We start from the raw sequence: 23,786 nt of genomic DNA, 5'->3' as shown, positions 1-23,786 counted from the left end.
CATTTAACTTTAACAAGAATTCAAATTCTACTCTCCAATGACGGCATGCGCGAACACGACCGATTTTGTGCTACGGGAAGATCCTATCTTGTTAGTCATAGTATCATGGTTTGAAACGCAGTATAGGTATAGATCTAATTAGTTATTGAGATATTGAAGAAGTTCGACAGCAAGTCTTGAGAGAAAATAAAGCAGCGACTTCCCTTAATCATACAATATGAAAGAACAAGCACCTAAGACATGACACAAAAGCAAGGATCTATAAATCAGCAATTAGACCTGTAATGGCATACACGACGGAGACCAGACCCGATACTTCCAAAACGAAACACTAGAAATGAGTGAGATGAGAATTCTCCAAAGAATATCAGGAAAAAGCCTCCTGTTTGGTCTCTGAGCACAGCACAGTGCGATCCCAGTATAACTTGTAGTTGGCGATTTTAAGCATTCTGTCAGGAATGTATTCATAATGAGATAAATGGTTAGGTTGGAGAAGTCCCAGTATGATGGCTCGTTCTTGATGAAGAATTTTTCCTACGAAGTCATGCTAATCGGTTCTGAAAAATGCCTGTCAGCTCTCTGTTTGATGTTGATGGTTTCTTGAGCTCATCTATATCGGCATTTGTCATTTTGGACCTGAGGGTCCTTGACAATATATTTCAGGTAATTTTTGGATGGTGACCCTTTGGTTTCAGAGGATAGGTATCTTTCCTGATGTCAACCAATAGTTCGACGCTATATTGTCGACTAATCTCATTCAGATTTCACCCATGCAGAGGCTTACTCTACTCATCCTTATCTTAAATTAGGTAAACTCTTCATCCGGGGATTTTAAACTCTGCAGAAAAATTAGGTACAAAAAATAACCTAGAGGCTTACAAACTAATAAGGCTTGTTTTTTTAATAATTTTTTATTTATTTATTTATTTTGTAATAATTAATTTAGAGTATTTAAATTTATAATATTTTGAGTAAAACCAAAGAATATAGACGCATATACATCTATATTTTTTGGTAAAACTAACGATTTTAATTTAAATATTCCATCCACTAAAAAACGCTTGCGCAAATAATTTAAATTTAACCAATAACTCATTGACAAAAACTAGTTATGTCTAACTTTCAGGTATACGGTTGTTACAAGTTCAATAAAAAGTTTTATAAGATTATCAAATTTAATACACAAAATAAAATACATCATGTATGATTTTATAAAACTATAAATAACATATATATCAATTATATTAGGAAAATTATTTTTGGATGTTCGTGTAAAATTTGATATTTTTTGGAAATTAAACAATAAAATAGAAAAAGTAAAATATGCTTTTAAAAATTTGCATTTTAACACATTGGATTAAAAACTAATTGCTTTTTAGTAATAGAACATACTTTCAGTTGCTTAAATACACGGTAGTGTAACAATAGTTATGGCTATGACCTTTATTTCACCTTGATAAGGTCGACGGGGTGACAATTTCTGATTATTTGACACTTTGCTTCAGCCGGTTGACAGACGTCGGGGTGGTGCGATTTTATATCTAGAAAATATCAAATAGTAAGTAAAACTTAACTCATTTGGAATATTTATAAGTTGTAGATTAGAATTAATGTTTTACAGATAATTTCGAGAAATTCGTTTCCATTTTACATCCATCACGTGTCTTCTCTATTATAGAGGCAAAAAATTTGTAGAGGTTGTTGTGTAATTCTTTCAAAAAGTATAATTTTGTTTAAATAGGACCTTGGCATTGCTCGGGTTATATTCATAACATAATATGAATGTAATACATTAAGGACATAGCTTAAAAGTTATTTGACGTATGGAAATACTATATTTAGTCAACGGATATTTCAGATTTTAATTGCATGTAATTATTCACGTACCCCTGAAATCCGGTAATGTATCTGACATCCTGTAATAAACATATTTAAATTAATCTAAAAAGCATTTGCTTTAGGTGGTTATAAAATCTTTTTTTATTTTATAACTTAGAAGTAAAGTTAAAAAAATTCAACAAACTTCAAAATTGGAAATTTTCCTGATATTACTCTACAAATATTGTCCAACTGGGACAGAGAATAAAATGGACAAATCATAAAAAAGATCCAAGTGATAAAAATAAATTGGTTTCATACTGTCTTTTAAAATTGTGACATTAAAAAAGTCCAAATCCAAATTAATACAGATTTGTATGGGTTATATTTGTGATATAATAAACCCGCCCTAAGAGGTCTAAGTGGACCTTACCCCAATTATAACATATAAGTACCACATGGTTATATGTTAAAGAAAGGTTTTTTGGGTGTTGCTTGGTCTCGAAAACTCCTGTAAGTATTGCTTGAAGTATGTATAGCTCTCTGAAGTATTCTTGGTAAAACTAGTCTGAGTTTTCAAATATATGGTTGTCTAATGTTCTTTACACCTTTCTCAAGAACAAAACTTAGGTGCTTCAATTCTTTGACTTTGCAAAAAGTTGTGATATATGTTTGGATGGAACATGGTTTGTGAAGAAAAATAACCCAAATCTTGAATCATGTGAAAGTTAGGACAACAATAATGCTTGTCTAATAGTGAACAAGCTAGTTTAATAATATTACAAATATGTATTTTGCATTTTTTGACCAGTCCTATTTTTATATACTGAATTTGATATTTTGATGTTCTGATATGACTGTCACTTACTTGTTTAGATTGTGTGGATCATGACCTTCCAAATAAAATCAATGTTAGATATTTATATTTTTACAATTTTTTTTTGCCCGTAATCCATTATCCCTTCTTTAATGTACATAATACTTATAATTTTAACACTGTGTTGTTTTTTCTATTTAACATTGTCTATTTTTTAATTTTGTGCCATGATATGGCCAGTCCCCCTCATCTCATGATCTTTGTGAATATCTGACCAATGTAATCTATGTATTTCTTTAATCTTTGTCTTTTTAATCGTCAATCTTATTGCTCAATATTTTATATTGATTTTTTTCGGAAGTGGTTTTGATAATGGTTGATGTGAATCATCTTCAGTCAATGAACAACCTTATATACTTACAGGCTACATACTACTTATAAACTTCCAGCTTTTGACGGACTTGTCATATTTATATTTCCAAAAAGACAACACATCAAACAGTAAATTCATTTTTAATAATTCTACTTTTGAATTAAGTTCACTAGCTCTTTGGATGGCCCAAAATAGTTTGAATCGTCTATCAATTAGTCTATAAAGTTAAATAAAAAAATACAAGCAGTATTATAATCTTAAGTGTTGCAAAATTTTATGTTTAAAACAATATTGGTGCTTTTACTTTACTTATTTTTACCTTTGATGCTATTTCACTGACTAAAATCAAGAGATTAGTCCTGTAAATACAACAATTTAATTGAAATTACTTCCGCTTCCACTGTATTGGTATTACCAAAAACTTATCATTTATACCATTCTTATTTTGGCCAAGATTTTCTCATTTACAATTGGTCATCTACTAAGGATCATTTTAGTCTTTTCACTCACTTCCATCATGTGTATATCTCCCAACCATTGAAGATTTTGTGCTTTTACAAGATTGGTAATTTTTTACAATCATACAACAGTTGCAGATCATTATTTGTTCTTTTCCACAGTGTGTGTTCATTTATACCTCTTATATTCCTGTCTTTTTTTCCCATATTTCGAACATGTTTTCATATGATTTTTATAGATCCATGTTTCGCTGGCATAGATTACTTTTGAAACATTCTGTTGCGTTGTATCTTCTTATAAAACAACTGTCAAGAAATTTTACTTAGCTCATTTAATACAGTATTCAGGTCATCTAGCTGGAGCACCTTTAGATTAGACTAAAAAAACCTCATCCAAAATGATTTCTTCAGACGATGGATTTTCTGGTACAAGGGATTTGTTGATAAGCCTGTCATCAGAGTATACACCAGTTCATGCAATTTCGGATTATCTTCAAACTAATTTTCTATCTTTTCTACTGTTAAGCCCTCATTTTCATCTGAACCAACTCTTTTAGTGGTATGGCATATTCTTCTCACGTCTCATTTTCTTGTTTAATGGTTGGTTACAAGTTTTTCTAAGATGTGTTTTGTTCCAAACCCTGAAAATCTAAATGAATACTTCGTTAATGTGAGTAAAAATATAACATCAACTGTATTGTCACAACAAGATCCCATTTCCTATCTCCCCAATTCAAAAAAGGGCTCGAATTCATTCTTTATAAGACCACTTGATAAATCTGAACTTATCCAATAAATCAATAGTATCAAAAGCAAATCTTCCTGTAGTATTGATGGACTTTCCATAAAAATCTCCCAAAAAATGTGTTGAAAATCCTGGTCTCACTAATTAATGGTTCATTTGACAAAGGTATATTTCTAGAGTGTCTAAAGACAGCGAATATTATTCTTCTTCATAAGGGAAGAGAAAAATCGAATGCCTGCAACTATAAACCTATTGCCTTACTACTGGTGCTGTCCAAAATTATTGAGACTTATAAAAGCCTGACCTATGTCCTTTCTCGTTGAAAACAACATTTTATCTCACACTCAGTTCGGCTTTTTATCTAATAAATGTACCAGTGGTGCTACGTTTTCTGTACTACATGAGGTTTACCAAGCAGTAACCAATAATATTAACACTGCCACTGTTTTTTGTGACTATGTCAATGCTTTTGATTGTGTAAAGCATGACTTCATCTTCTATATGTTCTTGCTTTTTAGGGTTCTAGTACAGCTGTCCAATCTGATGTTATTTTTAAATTATTACAAAAAGGAGCCATACAATATCTGTTTGGCCTCAGATGAACAACACATTGTAGAAGCTACTTAAAAAATTACTGGATTTTAATGCTTTTCTCTTTGTATATTTCAGAAATTTTTTGCTTAATTCATAGACATCTATCTACATGTTTTTCCAGCAAGACCTAATCATGACTATGACACCAGAAATTCAAACTTTGATGTATATATTTACTGATTCCGTCCACTGTGTAAAGAAATCTATATTATATTCAGCAAAAAAACTACAACTGTCTGCCTTTACTTAAGTTAAATCTGCAAAATCTTTCCCCAAGTTCCTAAAAATGACAAAAGGCTATCTATCTGGAAAACCATATTATTCCGTAGAAGAGTTTCTTAATGAATAACTAATAAATTACAGTTTTACAATTTTGCAATATTTAAAAGCTTCAATTTATGCCAGTTGAATTGTGACATATCAAAACAGTTTTACATTTTTTGGAAACTTCTCCAGCTGGAGCACACACTTCACCTTTGTGAACATAAGTATTACTTGGCAAGAGTTTTCCAAACTTTTATCAACACATATTATCTTGATCAATGAGAGTGAGAATAAGCTCTTCAATTTTTTTTCTTGAAAACTTGAATGTTTAAACTTCAGCTGGATCATTTGACAACTTCTTCACATTTATTGTTAGTAAACGAATTTTAAATAGTGCCTTAGACTTAAAAAGCCATCTTCCACTAGCTTTAAAATCATTTTTTAAATCTTTTCATAGAATTGAATTGTCTTTTGCTTCAAAGCTTCAGCAGTTAAGACTGTAGTTTTGAGTTTCGACGATTTTGAAAAATGTGGGATAGTGCAAAACCAGATTAGAAGAATTTTTGAAAGGCCTCAGGTCAACTCAGCCTGAATAACATGTTATATACCCTTCATACGGCAGGCACAAGAAGTACCACACCACCCTGCTATTTGACTTCTTGATTTCCATTTATAAAATACTGTTATTTGAAAATATGTTATTTAGTTTACGTCATATCCAGGCGGCTTCAGATCTGGAGATTGAAATATTCAATAAAGATTTCATCTTATCCTTCATAGAAAAAGTTGAAACTGGTTTAGGTACTTATGGGAAAATCTATGATTCAAATAAGAAATGTTAAAAGGAAATTACCGAATATTAAATTACTTTATATTATGATTGTATCAGTTTTGTCATCCTAATTTGTTTAAATCTATTCAGATGCTGCGTAAGAATATATTATTTACCACAATATGGAAGAAATTACAAGTAAAATTTATAAATACACCGAGTACCCCTCTACCAAACATCCGTAACATATTCATGACTCCTATAATGGAAAAGACACTGATAAAAGATTCTAATAAAACTTCAAATTCAAACATTTGTAAACCATTTTTAATAAAAAATATTCGTTTTTATCAAGACTGCTCTTCAAAGATGCCCATCAAAAGCATCCTCGCTCGCCAAATCTTCGACTCTCGTGGTAACCCCACCGTCGAAGTCGATCTGGTCACTGAATTGGGATTGTTCCGTGCTGCTGTACCATCTGGAGCCAGTACTGGTAAGTAACACTCTTTTATTTTGATGTCGTAAGACCACAAAAATATAATGATGAGCATGTAAAATGTCTATGTTATTAATTTTTCTAAAATAATGCATTTGCTCCGCTCTTTTCCTTGGAAAGCTATATTGGAATAGGATCTGGATCTATGTGTCGTGATGTATCTGCTAGTCGACCATGAAGACAGTCTGTAGCGTGCTTCTAGGTACACCGAATTCTCAACTTATTTCTTTTATATATTTGCCATAGAGTACTAGATAATTTTTAAGTACCACTTCCGAATATTGGTGAATTTTTTCTTTCTGAAAAAATCTATCAGCCATTGGGACGCGCCGTGTCTGGGTAGAGGACTTCCCCTGCTTTTAAGAAACGATTCTCAAAGGTTGTTATTCTAAATTATATATTTTGCAGGTATCTACGAAGCTCTTGAACTCCGTGACAATGTCAAGGGAGAATACCACGCCAAAGGTGTCAAAACTGCCATCAACAACATCAATTCCACAATCGCACCTGAGCTGATCAAATCAGGTCTAGAAGTTACTGCACAAACAGACATCGACAATTTCATGTTGAAACTCGATGGAACCGAAAACAAATCCAAATTGGGGGCCAACGCTATCTTGGGTGTATCTCTAGCTGTTGCCAAAGCCGGAGCCGCTAAGAAGGGAGTACCATTGTACAGACATTTAGCTGATTTGTCTGGAAACAAAGACATCATTTTGCCAGTTCCTGCCTTCAACGTCATCAACGGGGGATCTCACGCTGGTAACAAGCTAGCTATGCAGGTAAGTGTCACTAATATATATACCTACGGAAGATTCTTATAAATATTTACCCCAATTTTTTCTGTTGAATTTCTATAGTCCAAGTTCAGAATTTTTGGCAAGTTTTCTCACGTTCATATTCTATTAAATTTATCCAGTCATTATGCTTTCTTCTTCAAGAAATTCTTCAACTCAATTCTAACTTATTAGATTTCTACTTTGCTCTTTGCTGTATACATAATAACAGTTGTTTTATTGTATAGGAATTCATGATTCTTCCAACTGGAGCTGCCAACTTCACAGAAGCCATGCGCATGGGAAGCGAAGTCTATCATCACCTCAAGAAAGTCATCAAGGACAGATTCGGCTTGGATGCTACTGCTGTAGGTGATGAAGGTGGTTTCGCCCCCAACATCCTCAACAACAAAGACGGTCTTGAACTCATCAAGGTTGCTATCGCAAATGCTGGATATACTGGCAAGATCGAAATTGGTATGGACGTTGCTGCATCTGAATTCCACAAAGAAGGTTTGTATTTACAAGTTAAAATTTGTTATAATAAATAGTTTAATCTTTAATATTTTAGGCAAATATGACTTGGACTTCAAAAACCCCAACTCAGACAAAAGCAAATGGATCTCCCCTGACCAACTTCTTGACCTCTACCAAGAATTCATCAAAGAATACCCTATCGTTTCCATTGAGGATCCCTTCGACCAAGATGACTGGCCAGCATGGACTAAAATCACTGCTGCAACTACCATCCAAATTGTTGGTGATGATTTAACGGTCACAAACCCAAAACGTATCCAAACCGCAGTAGAGAAGAAAGCTTGCAACTGCTTGCTTTTGAAAGTCAACCAAATTGGTACTGTGACAGAGTCTATCCAAGCCCACAATCTTGCCAAGGCCAACGGTTGGGGCACCATGGTTTCCCACAGGTCTGGTGAAACCGAAGACACTTTCATCGCCGATCTTGTCGTTGGTCTTTCCACTGGTCAAATCAAGACTGGAGCTCCTTGCAGATCAGAACGTTTGGCTAAATACAACCAAATTCTCCGCATTGAAGAAGAATTGGGATCCGCAGCTAAATATGCTGGAAAATCATTCCGTAAACCTCAGTAAATGACAATAAGGATATGTAAAACACTCGTAGTTTGAGGGTATTGTCAAGAGAATGTTGTTTTCTCTCTAATATGTTAAGAGCAAAGTAAACGCTATGTTGTCAAAACCGTACTATTGTCATCAAATAGTTGTACTGTATGAGATATTTAACTTTTTGTGGTTATTATAAATCTAAAATATATTGTTATTTATTTTCCTTCAGTGTTTTGATCCACTAAAATTTTAAGGGTATATAAAAGTATGTCACAATTAAATTAAACGAAGTACCAAGCAGAAATACACTAAAGGCCAAAATATGGGTTAGGTAAGTAAGTTTTAAAACAGAAATATAGCAACAAATTAAACACGGAGTGGTTTGATATTGACTGCAAAGAAGCTATTAAGAAAAAAGCCAAACAAGAGATGCTACAAATAGGAAAGGAAGAGAACAAAATAAAGTGTGAAATAGAAAGACGAAGAATAAACCGAAGTAGAGTAAAGGCCGGTTTTCACGCTACGTCTTATTGTACGTTTTGTTGGATAGGACAAATCCTATACAATAAAACGTGGCATGTAAACAGCAAAATGTACGTCTTGTCGAATCGAAATGAAATCCAAGGTCAGATCGTAGAAATGATGGGAGAAGCATAGTTTTGCGAGAACTGATAGGATAAAACGTTACGTGAAAATACATGTTCAGACATGTCGTCCGATCTTGGCTTATTTGACGATTAGTTCCACTGCAGTTCGTTTCATTTTTCCCAAAAAAAGCATAATAATGTCAGAATTGCGACAATGCACCCACGATTTTCTCGGGGAATTTATTGAATTGTATAAAAGTTTTTAAGTAGTTATGTTTTAAAACCAAGTAGATTGCATTACAGGTTTCAGGAATTATTTGGCTTAACGCTGGTTTGGATATTATGATTGTGAACTCCAAGTCCTTGACGCTGCGTCCTGTTGTAAGATAGCTGAGAGTTGCTGCGAGTCTTTCATGGGGTGTAATGGCTTTTCTCATGAGGTGTCTTATTTCAATATGTATGGTGTTACCAACTCTAGCAATTGACAATAGGCTGAGGTGTCCATTCGCAAATAATTGAGCCAGTTATCTGGTTCGCCTCTTTTAGTAACGAGACGTGGGAATACTGGCTTCTTTTTAGAACCCCACTCTCTTGACCATCTTGTCTTTTCCCTCTTCATCCCCTTTTTCCTCAGTCGTAGTATCTTTATAGTTGAAAAAATAAAAGAAAGCAGCCGTTTTTTCTCCATAATAAAAAAAAACACTAAACAAACTTCATACAACTCAAGACTCTGAATTAGAAATGAGGTAGAAAACGGAAGGAAAAACGTAGTGTGTATACACTGGACAAAACGTACATTTTGTCGTACGTTTTATATGACCCACAAAACGTACAATAAGACGTAGTGTGAAAACGGGCCTTTAGACAGTGTAAGTTCTTGCACGCTAAGATATAAGTTAATTTAGAGAAAAGGACAGTAAAACTTTCTTTAAAAAAATAAGCAAAAGCAAAGAAACAAAAAATAAATCTGTTCACAAATTAGTTCAGTTGTCAGAGATTTGACCCCTAAAAATCATACGAATAAGCTGAATTTTGCCAAGATTATCAATTTTGGGGTCCCAAAAAAGTTTACCACTTTAAGCCACGGGCTTCCCTCTAAAACCACCTTGTAGTGGGGCAAAAAATCGATTTTTTTTCATATGCAGATTGAACGAATTTAAAACGGAACATACAATTTAACCCTTAACTGGTATGGCAGGGTCAAATTTGACCCTATTGGAAATTCTTTTGTAATTTTCGGAAAAACTAGGCGATATGGCAACATACCATTTGAGGTATTCTTTCAAGGCGTGCAACTGCTTCAGTTCCGCTATCAGTCGCCCGCAAGCAATTAGTGGCTCCACGTGAATATTGTGAATTGGGTCAGATTTGACCCTGCCATACCGTTAAAGGATAATTTCTCGTTTTCGGGTAAGAAGCACAATACTGTTATTTTTCCAGAAAAAAATACAATTTTGTTTGTTCTTTCAATTTAGAGTTGTGATCGAAGTATAATATGTCGAACGTGCGTGACAAAAGGGCGCCTTTGACACAAAAGGAAATTGAACATATTGCTGAAACTTTATGGGATACCGACAACGACCTTTCCGATGCAGAGACGATTGTTAGTGATCACGATACGGATAGTGACTACAATGCTGATAGTGAGAGTGAAGATGAAGCTGTTGATGGCAGTGATAGGCACTCTGTCGAAGAAGTTAGCTTATCTGTTGAAAGTGAAATTGTTGGGGATGAAAGTGGCTATTTCTACGGAAAAAATAGAAAAAAGTGGGCGAAAACGCCACCTGCGTCTAGCCGTACTCGCGTCACCAACATAGTGTCGCATATTCCTGGCCTTTCGGGACCATGTCGGACCAATAAGCCAACTACACCCTTGCAGGCGCTCAGTTTTTTTCTCGATGGATACATTATAAATGAAGTTATCGCAAGAACGAATGAGAAAATAACTGAACTGCAGGCAACCTATGGCGATCAGGCCTTGTCATGTCAGTTTATTAATCATGTCGATGAAGTAGAAATGCGAGCATTTCTCGGTCTTCTCTATCTAGCTGGAGTGTTCAAGTCGAGTCACGAGGACATAAATTCGCTTTTTGCAACAGATGGAACAGGTCGTGACATTTTTCGTGCAACAATGACTCTAAAGAGATTCAGTTTCCTGCTAACAGCCTTAAGATTTGACAATCCAGCCACTAGACGACAACGTATTGAAGACGGAGATAAACTTGCTGCAATTTCAAATTTGTTTTACAGATTTATTGGAAACTGTAAGATAAACTATTCTTGTGGGGAATACGTAACCGTGGACGAAATGTTGGTTGGATTTCGGGGAAAGTGTAGGTTCCGTATGTTTATAAAAAGCAAGCCTGTGAAATACGGACTAAAAATATTGTGTTTGTGTGACGCTCGTACACATTATTTGATCAATGCTTTTGTATATACGGGCAAAGATGAAAATAGGGCAAATCCAAAGAAGCTATCTATTCCAACCCAAACTGTGCTAACTTTGATTGAACCAATAGCAAATTCGAACCGTAATATTACAGGGGACAATTGGTTCACGTCACTAGAGCTGGTTGAAGAATTGCAACGCCAAAACTTGACATACGTAGGTACTATTAGACGGAATAAAAGGGAGTTACCTAAAGAGTTCCTAGCTAGTAAGCAACGTGAACCACTTTCCTCGCTTTTTGGATTTACTAAGGATATAACAATTGCGTCATACGTTCCAAAAAGAAATCGCTCAGTTTGCATGATGTCTACAATGCACCATAATAACATGGTCGAAGAAGGAGCAAAGAAATTACCAGACATCATCTCCTTTTATAACCTAACGAAAGTTGGCGTTGATGTACTGGACCAAATTTGTGCCAATTACAAAGTAGGAAGACGTACTCGGCGTTGGCCTCTAACTTTGTGGTACCGAATGATGGACATCTCCGCCGCAAATGCAGGCATAATTTATAATGCTGCTAATCCAAATAATGAGATGGTTCGTAACCGTTTCCTTATTGATTTAGGGAGAGAAATGATCAACGAACACTTAGTTCGAAGAAGTCAAATGAAAAACATTCCTCGGGAATTGAAGGTAACCATAAGGCGAATCAGCAATATCCCAGATGAGGCCCCACGAAGCATAGATAACCCTCAACGTCGACAACCTAAGCGTGCCAGATGCTTCTTATGCCCTTACAGTGACAACAAACATCCAATTGTATGTGACGAGTGTAGCAGGCATATTTGCAAAGACCATTGCAAAACGTCCAACATGTGTACAAATTGCTCCGAACAATAAAATACTGCGCAAAATGTAGTTGTCAGAATTTTTGTTTATTATGTTTTTTCATGTTTTTAAGTATTTTTCCCTAGGTTTAGGTTTGTTTTGATTAAAACAATTCCGTTTAAAATTATTTTTAATTTTTTCTCTATTTTTTTTTACAGATAAGAAAAGCCATGTTAATTTTTATAAGTTTAGCCAGAAGTAGGCCAGATATTATTAAAAAGTATATGTAAACATTATTATTTATAATAAAAAGGATTTATATTCGATCTGAATGAAAATTTTTCTGTTTTCTATTTGCTGCATGCAAAAAAAGGCACAGGGTCAAATCTGACCCCGCCATACTTTAAGTGTAATTTTAAATCACCATACCAGTTAAGGGTTAATATATGTCTGTTTGAACTGCATTTGAAATAGTGGACCAATATAAAACTTGGACAAAAATAAATCCATACCCGGTGATAGACATTGTATAAAATATCGTTCAACTATCTGTTTCCTTTAAAGGAAAGAGGAGCTAGCCTAATAGTCGGAGAGATAGAGCCGAAATTTTGAACTGATCAGTAATAAGACATTTCTCTATTGGAATATATTCATTGTAACTGGGTTAAGACTTTGCCTTACAGTCGGACGCCCCTCGTGGCACGGGGGGTGGCTATACAGGGATGAAGTTGTCATTTTTTTAGGAAAAATTAACGATCGATAATATGGCTGAAAATTTGCCCAGAGTAAGATCTTGGTATAAGTGGATACATAAGGGGTGGCGGACAGGGGTGAAATTGCAATTTTTTGGGGAAAAATTAACGATAAGTAATATGTCCGCCATTTTCATGGCTCATTATTTAGCCCCTAAAAACTCTAAATCGAAAAGAGCGGACAGCTGGGTTGTTACAGGGAGCCATAAAACGGGATCAAATGTACCACTTGCCTGCACATTTTAGGTCTCGGTAACAATTTTCAAACTGATTTTATTATGATATTTTTATACCGATTGATTTGAAAATTTGTATGCTCACTTCTGTTACTATTCTGAAAAGCGTGAAGTAGAGTTTTCCTCAAAATTTTCCAAAAAAATTTCCGTAAATGAAAATTTTCGTAATTTTTTGAGGTAAAATCTAATTTGTAGAATCCTTTCGATTTTCTGTCAGTTATACCATGATTTTTTTCCAAAAATTTTCAAACGATTTTTCCGATAAGAAAAAAAATAGAAAAACTTTTCTAAAACATTTGATAAAACTCTACGTCATCGTCTGAATCTTTTATAGAATATTTTGTAGTTTTAAAATGATATTATGATAATGTTTTTTTTTCAAACTAAAGTCATATTTACTTTACAAATCACATTTTTTTCTTAAATATACCTCTGGGCAAATTTTCAGCCATATTATCGATCGTTAATTTTTCCGAAAAAAATGACAACTTCATCCCTGTATAGCCACCCCCTGTACCACGAGGGGCGTCCGCCTGTAAGGCAAAGTCTTAACCCAGTTACAATGAATATATTTCGATAGAGAAATGTCATATTACTGATCAGTTCAAAATTTCGGCTCTATCTCTTGGACTATAAGGAAGCGATAAGTGGTTTGACAGCATAATAACTGCTTGTGTAGTCTAGTTTTTTCAGTGATTCTAGGCAACCTATTTGGGTGGAGTTTTGACTTGTTCTTGAAAGAATTCAGAATCCAGCAGCCCGCTGTAGTATTGGATTTTTATAATATAATTATTTGACAACCTTTTGTTGGCCAACCACCTAGAGCGGAGTTGAGCCGAAATACATTGATTTCGTATGTTCCGTTTTAAATTCGTTCAATCTGTATATACTATTTCAAATAAAAAATGTAGCTGAGATAATTTTGAACAAAAATATTTATGAGCACTTTTTACGTAGAATGAACCGTTCTCTCTGAAACAACGCTTGAAGCGACCGGCGATTTTGAATTTCAGTTCCGCAAGCGAAATCAATGTTGAATAAAATTTGTAACAACTCGTCGATAAAACAGCTGTCCAGTAAATAAACTGCGTGATTTTTGCCATTTTTACGATTCTTGTGAGATCAATAAAATTTATTATTTTCATTGACCGGTCGTACTGAAATTTCCCTTTTTGGAGACCTGTCTTAAAAACCTGTAATATGAAAATTCGATTTTGTTTTTAGGTAACAAATGTGAGGCATTTGAAATATGATTAAAAACGCAGAATTTAAACTTTTATATTACAAACGATCGCACGTCACGGGAAATGCCTCCAAGAAGACGGTTTTTGGTGTAGTTAATAGCAGAATTAAGTACTTTTGAAAAACGTACTAGTGTAATTAAAAAGAGCAGTTTTAAACGCTTTAGATGGTTTGTAATGTAAAAGTTTAAATTCAGCGTTTTTTAAGCATATTCCAAATGCTTCACATTTGTTGCCAAAACTCAAAACTAAAATTTCATGCTATAGGGTTTGAAGATTAGGTTCTAGTTATGGCAACTCCATAGTGGCCGGTCACTGAAAGGGATACATTGTATTGATCTCATGAGAATAATAAAAAATGGCAAAAATCGCGCCAATAAATAACATTTTAGACATATTCATGGCTAACGACTCTTCAAAGTTCAATCTCCCATATTCCCGCAGAATTTATCATGCAATGAACCTACTTGACTGGAAGCAATTTTCACCCTTATATCAATATAGAAATATTTCTTTATCTTTACCTTGGATTATAAAAATTCCAATAGTCAATAATTGCAGTCTATTACAATTATTCCAAAAAAATAGCACCAACTCTAACCTGATCATACAACTCTTCAGAGATCTAATTAAATCACATTCCAATTACACAGTATATACTATACAGATGCGTCTAAAAGTAAAAATGGAGTCGGAATAGCAATAATTAACAGCACCGAGATTCTCAAACATAGAATTACAGATACTGCAACTATATTAACAGGAGAACTCTATGCAATTTACCAAGCAATACTACACGCAAATGCAAATAATATGACCAAAATATTAATCGTGACAGATTATATGTCATCACTACAAATAATCAGGAAAATATACACGCAGCATCCATTAGCTTTACTAATAAAGGAAGAACTAAATAAATTGCATACTAAAGATATAAGCATCAAGTTTCTGTGCGTCCCATCACATGTTGGAATAGCAGGTAACGAAGCAGCAGACAAAAATGCCAAAGAAGCTATAAACGATAACAGTATCCCCATATCACCCCAATCTGTAGGTATGGATCTAAAAAGCTACTTCATAAAGCACCTGTTTGAGAACTGGAACAATAAATAGAAATCCACACCATCAAAGCTTCAGGAGATAAAAAATAAGATTGGACCATGTCAACCACCCGAGGTATCCAGACGAAAACAAATAATTATTTATCGTTTAAAACTTGGACATACCCAGTTTTCTCATGAACATTTGTTTAAGAAAGAAGAACGCCCATTTTGTGAGGAGTGTGGTTTACCCCTTACGGTAAAACATGTGCTAGTGGATAATTGCGAAAAGTTTTTTTTTTTTTTTTTTTTGTGGCATTGACTTTCGTCATTCAGCCAGTCTCGAAAGGTTATAATATATTCCTTAAAAAAGTATACACAGATAAGTACAGATTATTTCTCTCAGACAAATGCACAGCGATATCCCTAAAACGAAATAGACGAATAATTAATAGAAGAACACGTCGAAGGAAAATACAAGGACACTCGCTTCTCGTCTAGGGGTCCGTCAAGACATTTATTTTAACAGACAAACAATACTGGACCACGGATAAGGTATTGTTACATATAGGATATACAAGTCTAATCCTATACACGCTCATGAAAATTTTCATGAACGAGTACCAGATTTATAAAGCTATGCATGTGTCTGACAAAAATTCTATAATTAAATTATATATTGTTACGGAACCTATGGCTAACAAAGACTGTATATTATATGGAGCGTATGTATTGCATTTAGTTAATTTTGTATACAGGGAGTTTGAATGCTGAATAAATTAAGGACATTCAAAGAAGATGTGATCGAGGTCACCTAGCTTGCCGCAATGTTTGCAACTATCATCATCGATGACTTTAATTTTAAATAAATGGCATGGGTAGCATGCATGTCCAAAGCGTATTCGATTTATAGTAGTAATATATTTACGAGGAGCTTTGAAATTCTGAAACCAGGTTGTTTGAGGTAGAGTTGGTTGTAAAAAGGTATACCTTTTATGGTTTGTAGAACAGTAATGTTTCCATTGCTCTTTCCATCTAAGTTGCTGATTTTTTTTGAAAATCGTAGTAACATCTGATGTGTTAAGCATATATTTCAACGTAGAGCCAGTTGTTACACTCATTTTAGCCAAGTGATCTACATATTCATTGTGTTTGAGACCAATATGTGCTTTGACCCAAATAAATTTTATGTTAACTCCAGTCGATGATAAATGATACGATCGGTCTTTTATTTCAAATATGTAGGGGTTGCTAAATGTTGAGGGTAATTCAATGTTTTTATGCTCTGCAAAACTGAAAGGCAATCTGACAGAATTAAGATATGTCTATTACAGGTGTTTTTAACATATTTTAGAGCTTCAAGTATAGCTATTGATTCCGCTGAAAAGATTGAAAATTCATATGGTAGTTTATACTTGAATTCTACGTTTGTAGCAGGTAAAAAGTATGCGCATCCAGTCCCTTCTGTTGTTTTTGATGCGTCCGTGTATATTACTGTGGCTTCCCTATAATCCTGCAATAGAGATATTAGAAGATTGCTACTCATAATGGTGTTCTCACTATAAGTGGGTATTATAACCTGAGTTCTGTGGAATAAAGAATAGTAGTCTAAGCTTCTGTCAACCGTGTCCAATTTCTTGAAAAAAATAGGATTATTCTGTAATGTCATGCATAAAGGCGGGGAAGGTTTTTTCTTCCAATATTTGTTTGTAAGATCTGACTCGTTAAGTTGATGGACACTTGAAAATAACTGGGAGTTAGTTAATAGAATTTTAAGAAGGCTTTTTTCACTTAAAAAATTTCTTCTATTTTCCAGGGGTAGCTCAGCGGCTTCAACATATAAGGGTTGTATAGGGGTTGATCTCATAGCACCCAAACATACCCTCATAATAGAATTTTGAAACGTGTCGATTTTTCTTAAAAGGTTCTTAGAGGCGGAACCATAAAGAGTAGCACCGTAATCTAGAATAGATCGTATATATGCGCGATAAAACAACAAGGATGTTTCTACATCGCAACCCCACCACGTTTTAGTTGTCATTCTGAGGAAATTGCTGCCTTTGTTACATCTATCAAGCATGTACTCTATGTGTTGTCTCCAAGTTAACTTCTTATCCAAAATAAGGCCTAGATATTTGACATGATTTTGAAGCTTAAAACATTGATCGTTCAGAATGATATTTTCATTTGTAGGAATGTTGTGTCTTGTGAAGATAGATACTACTGATTTTTCTATAGATAAATTGAGACCATTCTCTAAGAACCATGAAAAAAGGGAATTGCGAAAAGTTCAATCGTCACAGAATTAAATACCATTTACCAAACAATCTTAAAGATATTTTAAATTCCAAAAATAGTATAGATAATCTACTTCTGTTTTTAAAATAATTTAATTTACTAAGCAAAGCGTAATTAACTGTTACCGTTAAATATGTAAAAATATTCTAACTGTTTTGTGTTTTTATTGTTTTATTTGTTTGTATAAAGTGTATTTAACATAGACCATATATTTGTGTATTGCGAGTTGCATATGTATTCTATATGTATGTCTGCGACTTCGCTGTTGTTGGTATGTTCTTGTTGAATTCTTCTTTTAGTATTTTCATCCAAAACCTATTGCATTACAATCATCGAGTTAGATTCTAACTCGATGATTACAATCAATTGTGGCTTAATCTCGTATAAACATAATATTTAGTCTAAGACTAAATTGTCTTGTAAACATATTTAAAGACCCAAAAACAAAATATATAATTCTATTTGTTTGTAGTTAAATAAAATAAACTTAGTAGTTACACATAAAAAAATTAGAAAGTTTTCAAACTCTTTAAATGAATTCCTTTATCTTTGTCACTAATCGGATCTGATAAGGACACGTAAAATTTCTCTCGAAAGGTATTACAATGTTAATATTCTGAGAAAGTAGTTAACGACTTTTTGCCAATGAACATTTGGAAAAACCAGTGGCAAAGTTGAAGATTTTGATAAAACGAGAGAAATTTTGTGTTACACTGTTATGGGTTGTTATTGAGGAATACATGGCAATTAAATAGTTGATGAACTTGCCAGAAGAGTTTTGTTTTGTTTTTCTTCTATGGAACTTTTGTTTCTCTTCTATGGAGAATTACTCGTATGTACCTACATATGAAAGATTCGCAGTTTGACAATTGAGGAGATATGTTTATTAAATTTCATACATCGATTAATAATCAACGAAAATTAAAAGCAGTTTTTTTATGATAGATATATTAAGTATGAACCTTTTTATCTGATGCAAAGTTGGGATATAAAGAATTATGTAGCCGCTTTCACCATACCAAATATTCCAGAGACATCATCCTAATGTACCTATATTTGATAACAAACCATTTACTAATCAATACTGGAAGATTCCTGATTACTTTCTAGACTAATTTGTTTATTGTATAATCATATAGAAGCTGTAATAACCATAAGACATTATCAGTCTATATTTTAATATTAACTACGTTACTTCTCATATTACTTGTATTTTTAAGTTATTGTCAAAATATTTCCAAAAAGAAATATATAATTATTAAAGTTCTTATCTATCTGGCGTATAAAGTATATGAAGGGGTGAATTTATTAGGTTACAGATATTCTTAAATATCTTCAACACAAGACATCCGGTATTGTCTTCATTTAAAATATTTGTTCCTTCCGGATGTTGTTGATTTCTTTATTGATAACTCGATTGTAATCTTGATAAGGTAAAAGTATTCGACTATTCGACGATAACAAATGAAAAAATGTACGGTGAAGGAGGCACCACCAAACTAATGTAATCCTTATCTGTGAAATATTATTGTACATTGAAGAAAGCAAGGTACGATGTTGAAGTCACGAACATAATGCCCACGTTGAGTGGTAAGTACAATGGGGCCTAAATGTCGCTTCCGGTAATTTCGATAATACCAGCAGAGACAACAAGCACTTGACTTTTGCAAACAAGTGCTAAAAAGCAGCGGGGTACGAGGCGCCTAGTAAATCTCGTCTGTAGTATATGGCACCCTATTAGTCTGGAGGCTAAACTTGTATTTGAGAAATAAGAATTTTTGTGGATAGATGAAATTTTTATTACAAAGCAACTTCATGTGATATTAACCTCCTTCTTATTGCATTGGCTGTAGACTTTGGATATTGTAGACAACTTTGAACTGTCAGTGTTTGACACAAGTTAGTGTGTCTCTGCTAAGTTATCCTCCTATTGTTTTGTTTGAATTATATACAATTTTATGTTGATTAAAACATTATCATATAGGCTTAGCTTTCTTATTTCACAACTCTTTATATAGCGGTGAATTATAGGCGGAAAATAGGTTTTCCTCAATGATCAGCAGCTCAGTGGGCTCTCACGACACTACAAGGTTGCTTAATTGTTAGAATAATCGGAAGAAACATTTTTTTTGTTCGATTATTCTAATGATTTTTTGGACAGTATTTTTTTCACAATTTTCAAACTTTTTTTTTGTGTATTTGCAGTGCTCTATTGATATAAACTTGTTTTTCTATAAAGTTGTGTTTAAATTTTAAGTAAACAATATGGGGTGCATTCACCTATTGTTTTAAGACGATATATAGTTTAACACTTCTCGGGTTGCACTCCTGCTCTCACTAATATTACACCGAGATACACGAGTTTCTCTACTCTGTCCAGTACGGATCTCCTACTTTATACCATCATCCTGTATATAATTTTGTTTGCTAACTATTATATATTTAATTTTCTTAACGTTGAGTTTTAATCCATACTGATGACAGGTCTGGTTTATTTTGTTTATTAGATTTTGAAGGTCGTCTCCGCAACTAGCCAGCACTAACGTATTGTCCGCATATCTAATAGTTTATCGTCGTCGTCGTTCAATAGTCGTCATATTTCCAGTTCAACTTACAACAAAACTGAAAAGTAGTACACAACAAGTGCAAGAAATAATGGACGTAACAAACGACGAAGACTTTGGGTTAGAACAAGACAATTTAACAACACACGAAAATAATGAAGAATCCTCAGAAGAATCTAATGGAGGAGGTCATACAGAAGCTGCTAGAGAGCAAGAAAATTTTTAGGTATATGAAAATAAAGACAATGCCAATAGATTAGAAACAGAACACATGGAGGAATTTAGAAAAGGAAGACCAAGAAAGGGTCGCAAGAGACGAATTGAAAATCAATCTCGGCGATCTCGAAAACTTTTATGTGAAACCAATAAGACGTATGTAAGTCAAAAGTGCAAAGCCGTAGAAGCTAGACAGTTTACAGATTATCGCTGCAAAGGAAAATGTTACGATAAAATAAGTTTAGAAGAAATACAACAAGAATTTAACAGATTTTGGGCACTTAATAACTATCAAGCTAAATGCCTCTATGTATCATCTTCAGTCGTAGTTGTGCCACCAAAAAGAAAAAGAGCTAAACTATCGATTAAAAGAACCCATACAAGAATATACCACCTAGCTGGTAAAGCAGTATGTTCAAAATTGTTTATTCACACTTTGAGAATATCCTCGGCAAGAGTTGACCGATATTTAAAAAAAGTTGGTTTAACAGAAGTGATTAAAGATCATAGAGAAGAAAAAACCCATCGAAAATGCCCGAATATCAAAAACAAAGAATTATTGATTACATCAGCAAATTTCCAAAATATAAGTCGCATTATTGTAGAAACCAAAGTGAACGACTTTTTTTAAACAGTGATGTAACCTTAGACAATGTTTAACTTGTATAAAGAAGAACATCAGGATAGTGTTTCTTTTTCTTCCTATAAACGCATATTTTATGACAGTTTTAATTTGCAAAGAAAACGACTTAAAAAGGACACATGCAATAAATGCGATAACTTTGCAGTTAAAATCCAAAGTTCTTCATCTGAGCAAGAGAAAAAAGAATTTGAGGGACTGAGAGATACTCACCAAGATGAAGCAAAAGCAGCTAGAAATCTCATGAATTCACATCTCCAAAAAGCTAAAATGAAGAAAATCTGGAGATATTACCTTTTGATTTGAAAAAAACCCTACCTCTACCACGCATTCCAACGAACATTGCATTTTACAAAAGGCAGTTGTGGCTTTATGACTGCGGTGTACATTCAGGAAAAACTGGGCGAGGCTATTGCTATGTTTGGGTCGAAGGCACAGCGGGAAAAGGAGCACAAGAGGTACGTTCTATTTTATTAAAATATTTGCAAGAGAACCTAACACCTTAAGTAACCGAATTGATATTATGGTCTGACGGTTGCGGAGGACGAAACCGCAATATTAAAATTGTGATGCTTTTAAAATCTGCGCTTGACCTTATATCTTCTTTAAAAAAAATAACGATGCGTTTTCTAGAACACAGTTTTATGTCCAATGATAACTCCGAATTTGAGGAAATAGAGTCAGTTCTTAAGCTCCAAAACCGGTTGTATACTCCAGATGATTATATAAACGTTATCAAAAATTTCAGAAAACGAAACACATTATTAATGGTCCAAATGGTAAAAAAAAAATTGCGAGTTTAAAGGAATTTGCGATATTTTAAAATATATTGTAAATAGAAAGAAAGATATAAATGGGAATTCTATTAACTGGCTTCAAACTAAAGAAATACTGCTCATACAATATTTTAGCAAAAATCACGGCGGAAATTTGCAAGAAGTAGACATAAGTACACGAGTCAGAAGAAATGCAACAAGGACTACAGAATTTTTATATTCCTCCAAACTGCAAATTTTGTGGCTTAATGGACACCTGTCTCTATTCCAATACTTAATGACATAATGTCGTTAATGGAAAATGGAGCTTATTCTATTGGATGCCAAACAATTCTATGAAAATATCGTAGGGAATGAAGGATTTCGATATTGAAGACTTATCATAGTATTTTCTATGTAAACAACATAACTTTTTATATGTATTAAAGGTAAAAATTTAACAGAACGTTATTATAACATGTATTTTTTATTTTTAAACATCAGATTAAACGCCAAATATTCTTTTATTACGGTATTTGGAGCTTAAATCATACATATCTTAAAAAATCATTAACGATTTAAGCGACATTTGATTGAATAACTTTTAAAATATAAATTATTTTTAAAAAATTTAAAAAACATAGTAAAGTTTTTTTATATTTGCATTACTCTATCAAATATAAAATTTGTCAGTACTATAATTTAGAAATAGCACAAAAAACAAATTTGAAATCTCTAAACCCATTTTTCTCAAAACTACATTTTGGCACTTAATCCGCTATTACATAACGCGGTCCAATTATTTTAAGAAACACGTCTGTACAGTACATACAACAGGATGATTATATGTATTAAGAAATAGAATAATATACTAATATCCTTCCCGAAATAATTAAAATATCACTAGTCTACTAGTAAAAATAATATATTCATATTTTCCTTATATCATTTTTTGTGATTAAATTGGATGCTTTGCTTCCCGACTAACATTTTCTATGAATTGCTCTCCGAGAGGTCTTTATGACGAAGGAGCCTGTGGTGACTGACTCGTCACCTAGACGACTAGACCTGTGTCCAGACACCCGGTTTCTTTGACACCCTTTTTATGAGCAGTGGTACGCAAATTATCTCGTCGCCAATGTTTTTTGTCTGAGTGCATTTAAGATAGTACGCAGAAGATGTGGATTAGCCCTTAGTGACTGGAAAAAAAGGTTAAAATGATTAACCTACTGTAAATGTGTATTTGCTTAATGTAAGTGAATGAGTGAAAATAGAAATGCGATTTAAAGACCAAATATTTGTTTCACAATAAAAAAAATCGAATTGGTAAAAGGTAAAGGAAGAGTTCTCTCTGAACGCTATAAAAATAATCAAATTTTTTCAAAGGATAAACGACGAAACACGAACATAGTAGCTCTAATGCCTATATAATATGCAGACACTTCTATCTTCTTATTAGGTAATTCTACTGTCTCTGTTTCATTGGATTGTGCCTTCATGATAATATATTATCACTCCCTCTTTTTAGTTCAGGGAAATAAGCAAAAAGAGGCCCTGCTCAGAACTGTAACAAATCCAGGAATCTGCAATTTTTTTAGTTATAGGCCTATATAAAGAAAACCGATACGTTTTCTGCAGAGATTTCGGCATCTTTTTTAAATATTATTAACAATTTAGTACAAAAAATGCCATTTTTTGCTTTCCATTAAAGAGCTTAATATGTGTGGTAAAATTGCAAAACTTTATCTTTTAAAAGGCTTTAAAATACCGATTGCTAATAGTTCTAAAATTAACTTGTTGCCTCGATAACTGCAAAATAAGGTAAAATCGTCAACTAAAATTTATGGTTAATTGATCATTACAAGTTTTAAGGACTAATTGTCGATAACAAACTCACCTGGCGTCGCGTCGTCATATCGATAAAATAAAAGGAAACTGTTTAAGCAGAATTAATTTGTTAAATACATTGTCCCACCATCAATGGGATGTCGATGACAAATTAGACTATGGTTGTATAGTTTACTTGTCCGCATCCAAT

At 33.5% G+C, this 23,786-nt stretch overlaps 1 protein-coding gene across 1 annotated transcript; it reads left to right on the top strand.

Moving 5' to 3' along the window:
* The first annotated feature begins 1,423 nt into the window (after positions 1-1,423).
* On the top strand, positions 1,424-8,419 carry Eno (alpha-enolase). The gene is made up of 5 exons (XM_072530611.1): positions 1,424-1,558; positions 6,197-6,334; positions 6,746-7,119; positions 7,362-7,626; positions 7,685-8,419. The coding sequence occupies exons 2-5, from the start codon at positions 6,211-6,213 to the stop codon at positions 8,221-8,223; spliced, it is 1,302 nt and encodes a 433-aa protein (XP_072386712.1). The 5' UTR covers positions 1,424-1,558; positions 6,197-6,210; the 3' UTR covers positions 8,224-8,419.
* The last annotated feature ends 15,367 nt before the right edge of the window (positions 8,420-23,786 follow it).

This window comes from Diabrotica undecimpunctata, chromosome 4 (assembly GCF_040954645.1).
Source record: "Diabrotica undecimpunctata isolate CICGRU chromosome 4, icDiaUnde3, whole genome shotgun sequence".
Lineage (NCBI taxonomy): Eukaryota > Metazoa > Arthropoda > Insecta > Coleoptera > Chrysomelidae > Diabrotica > Diabrotica undecimpunctata.
Note: the sequence above shows the minus strand (reverse complement) of the source record. Positions and strands in the feature narration are given on the sequence as shown.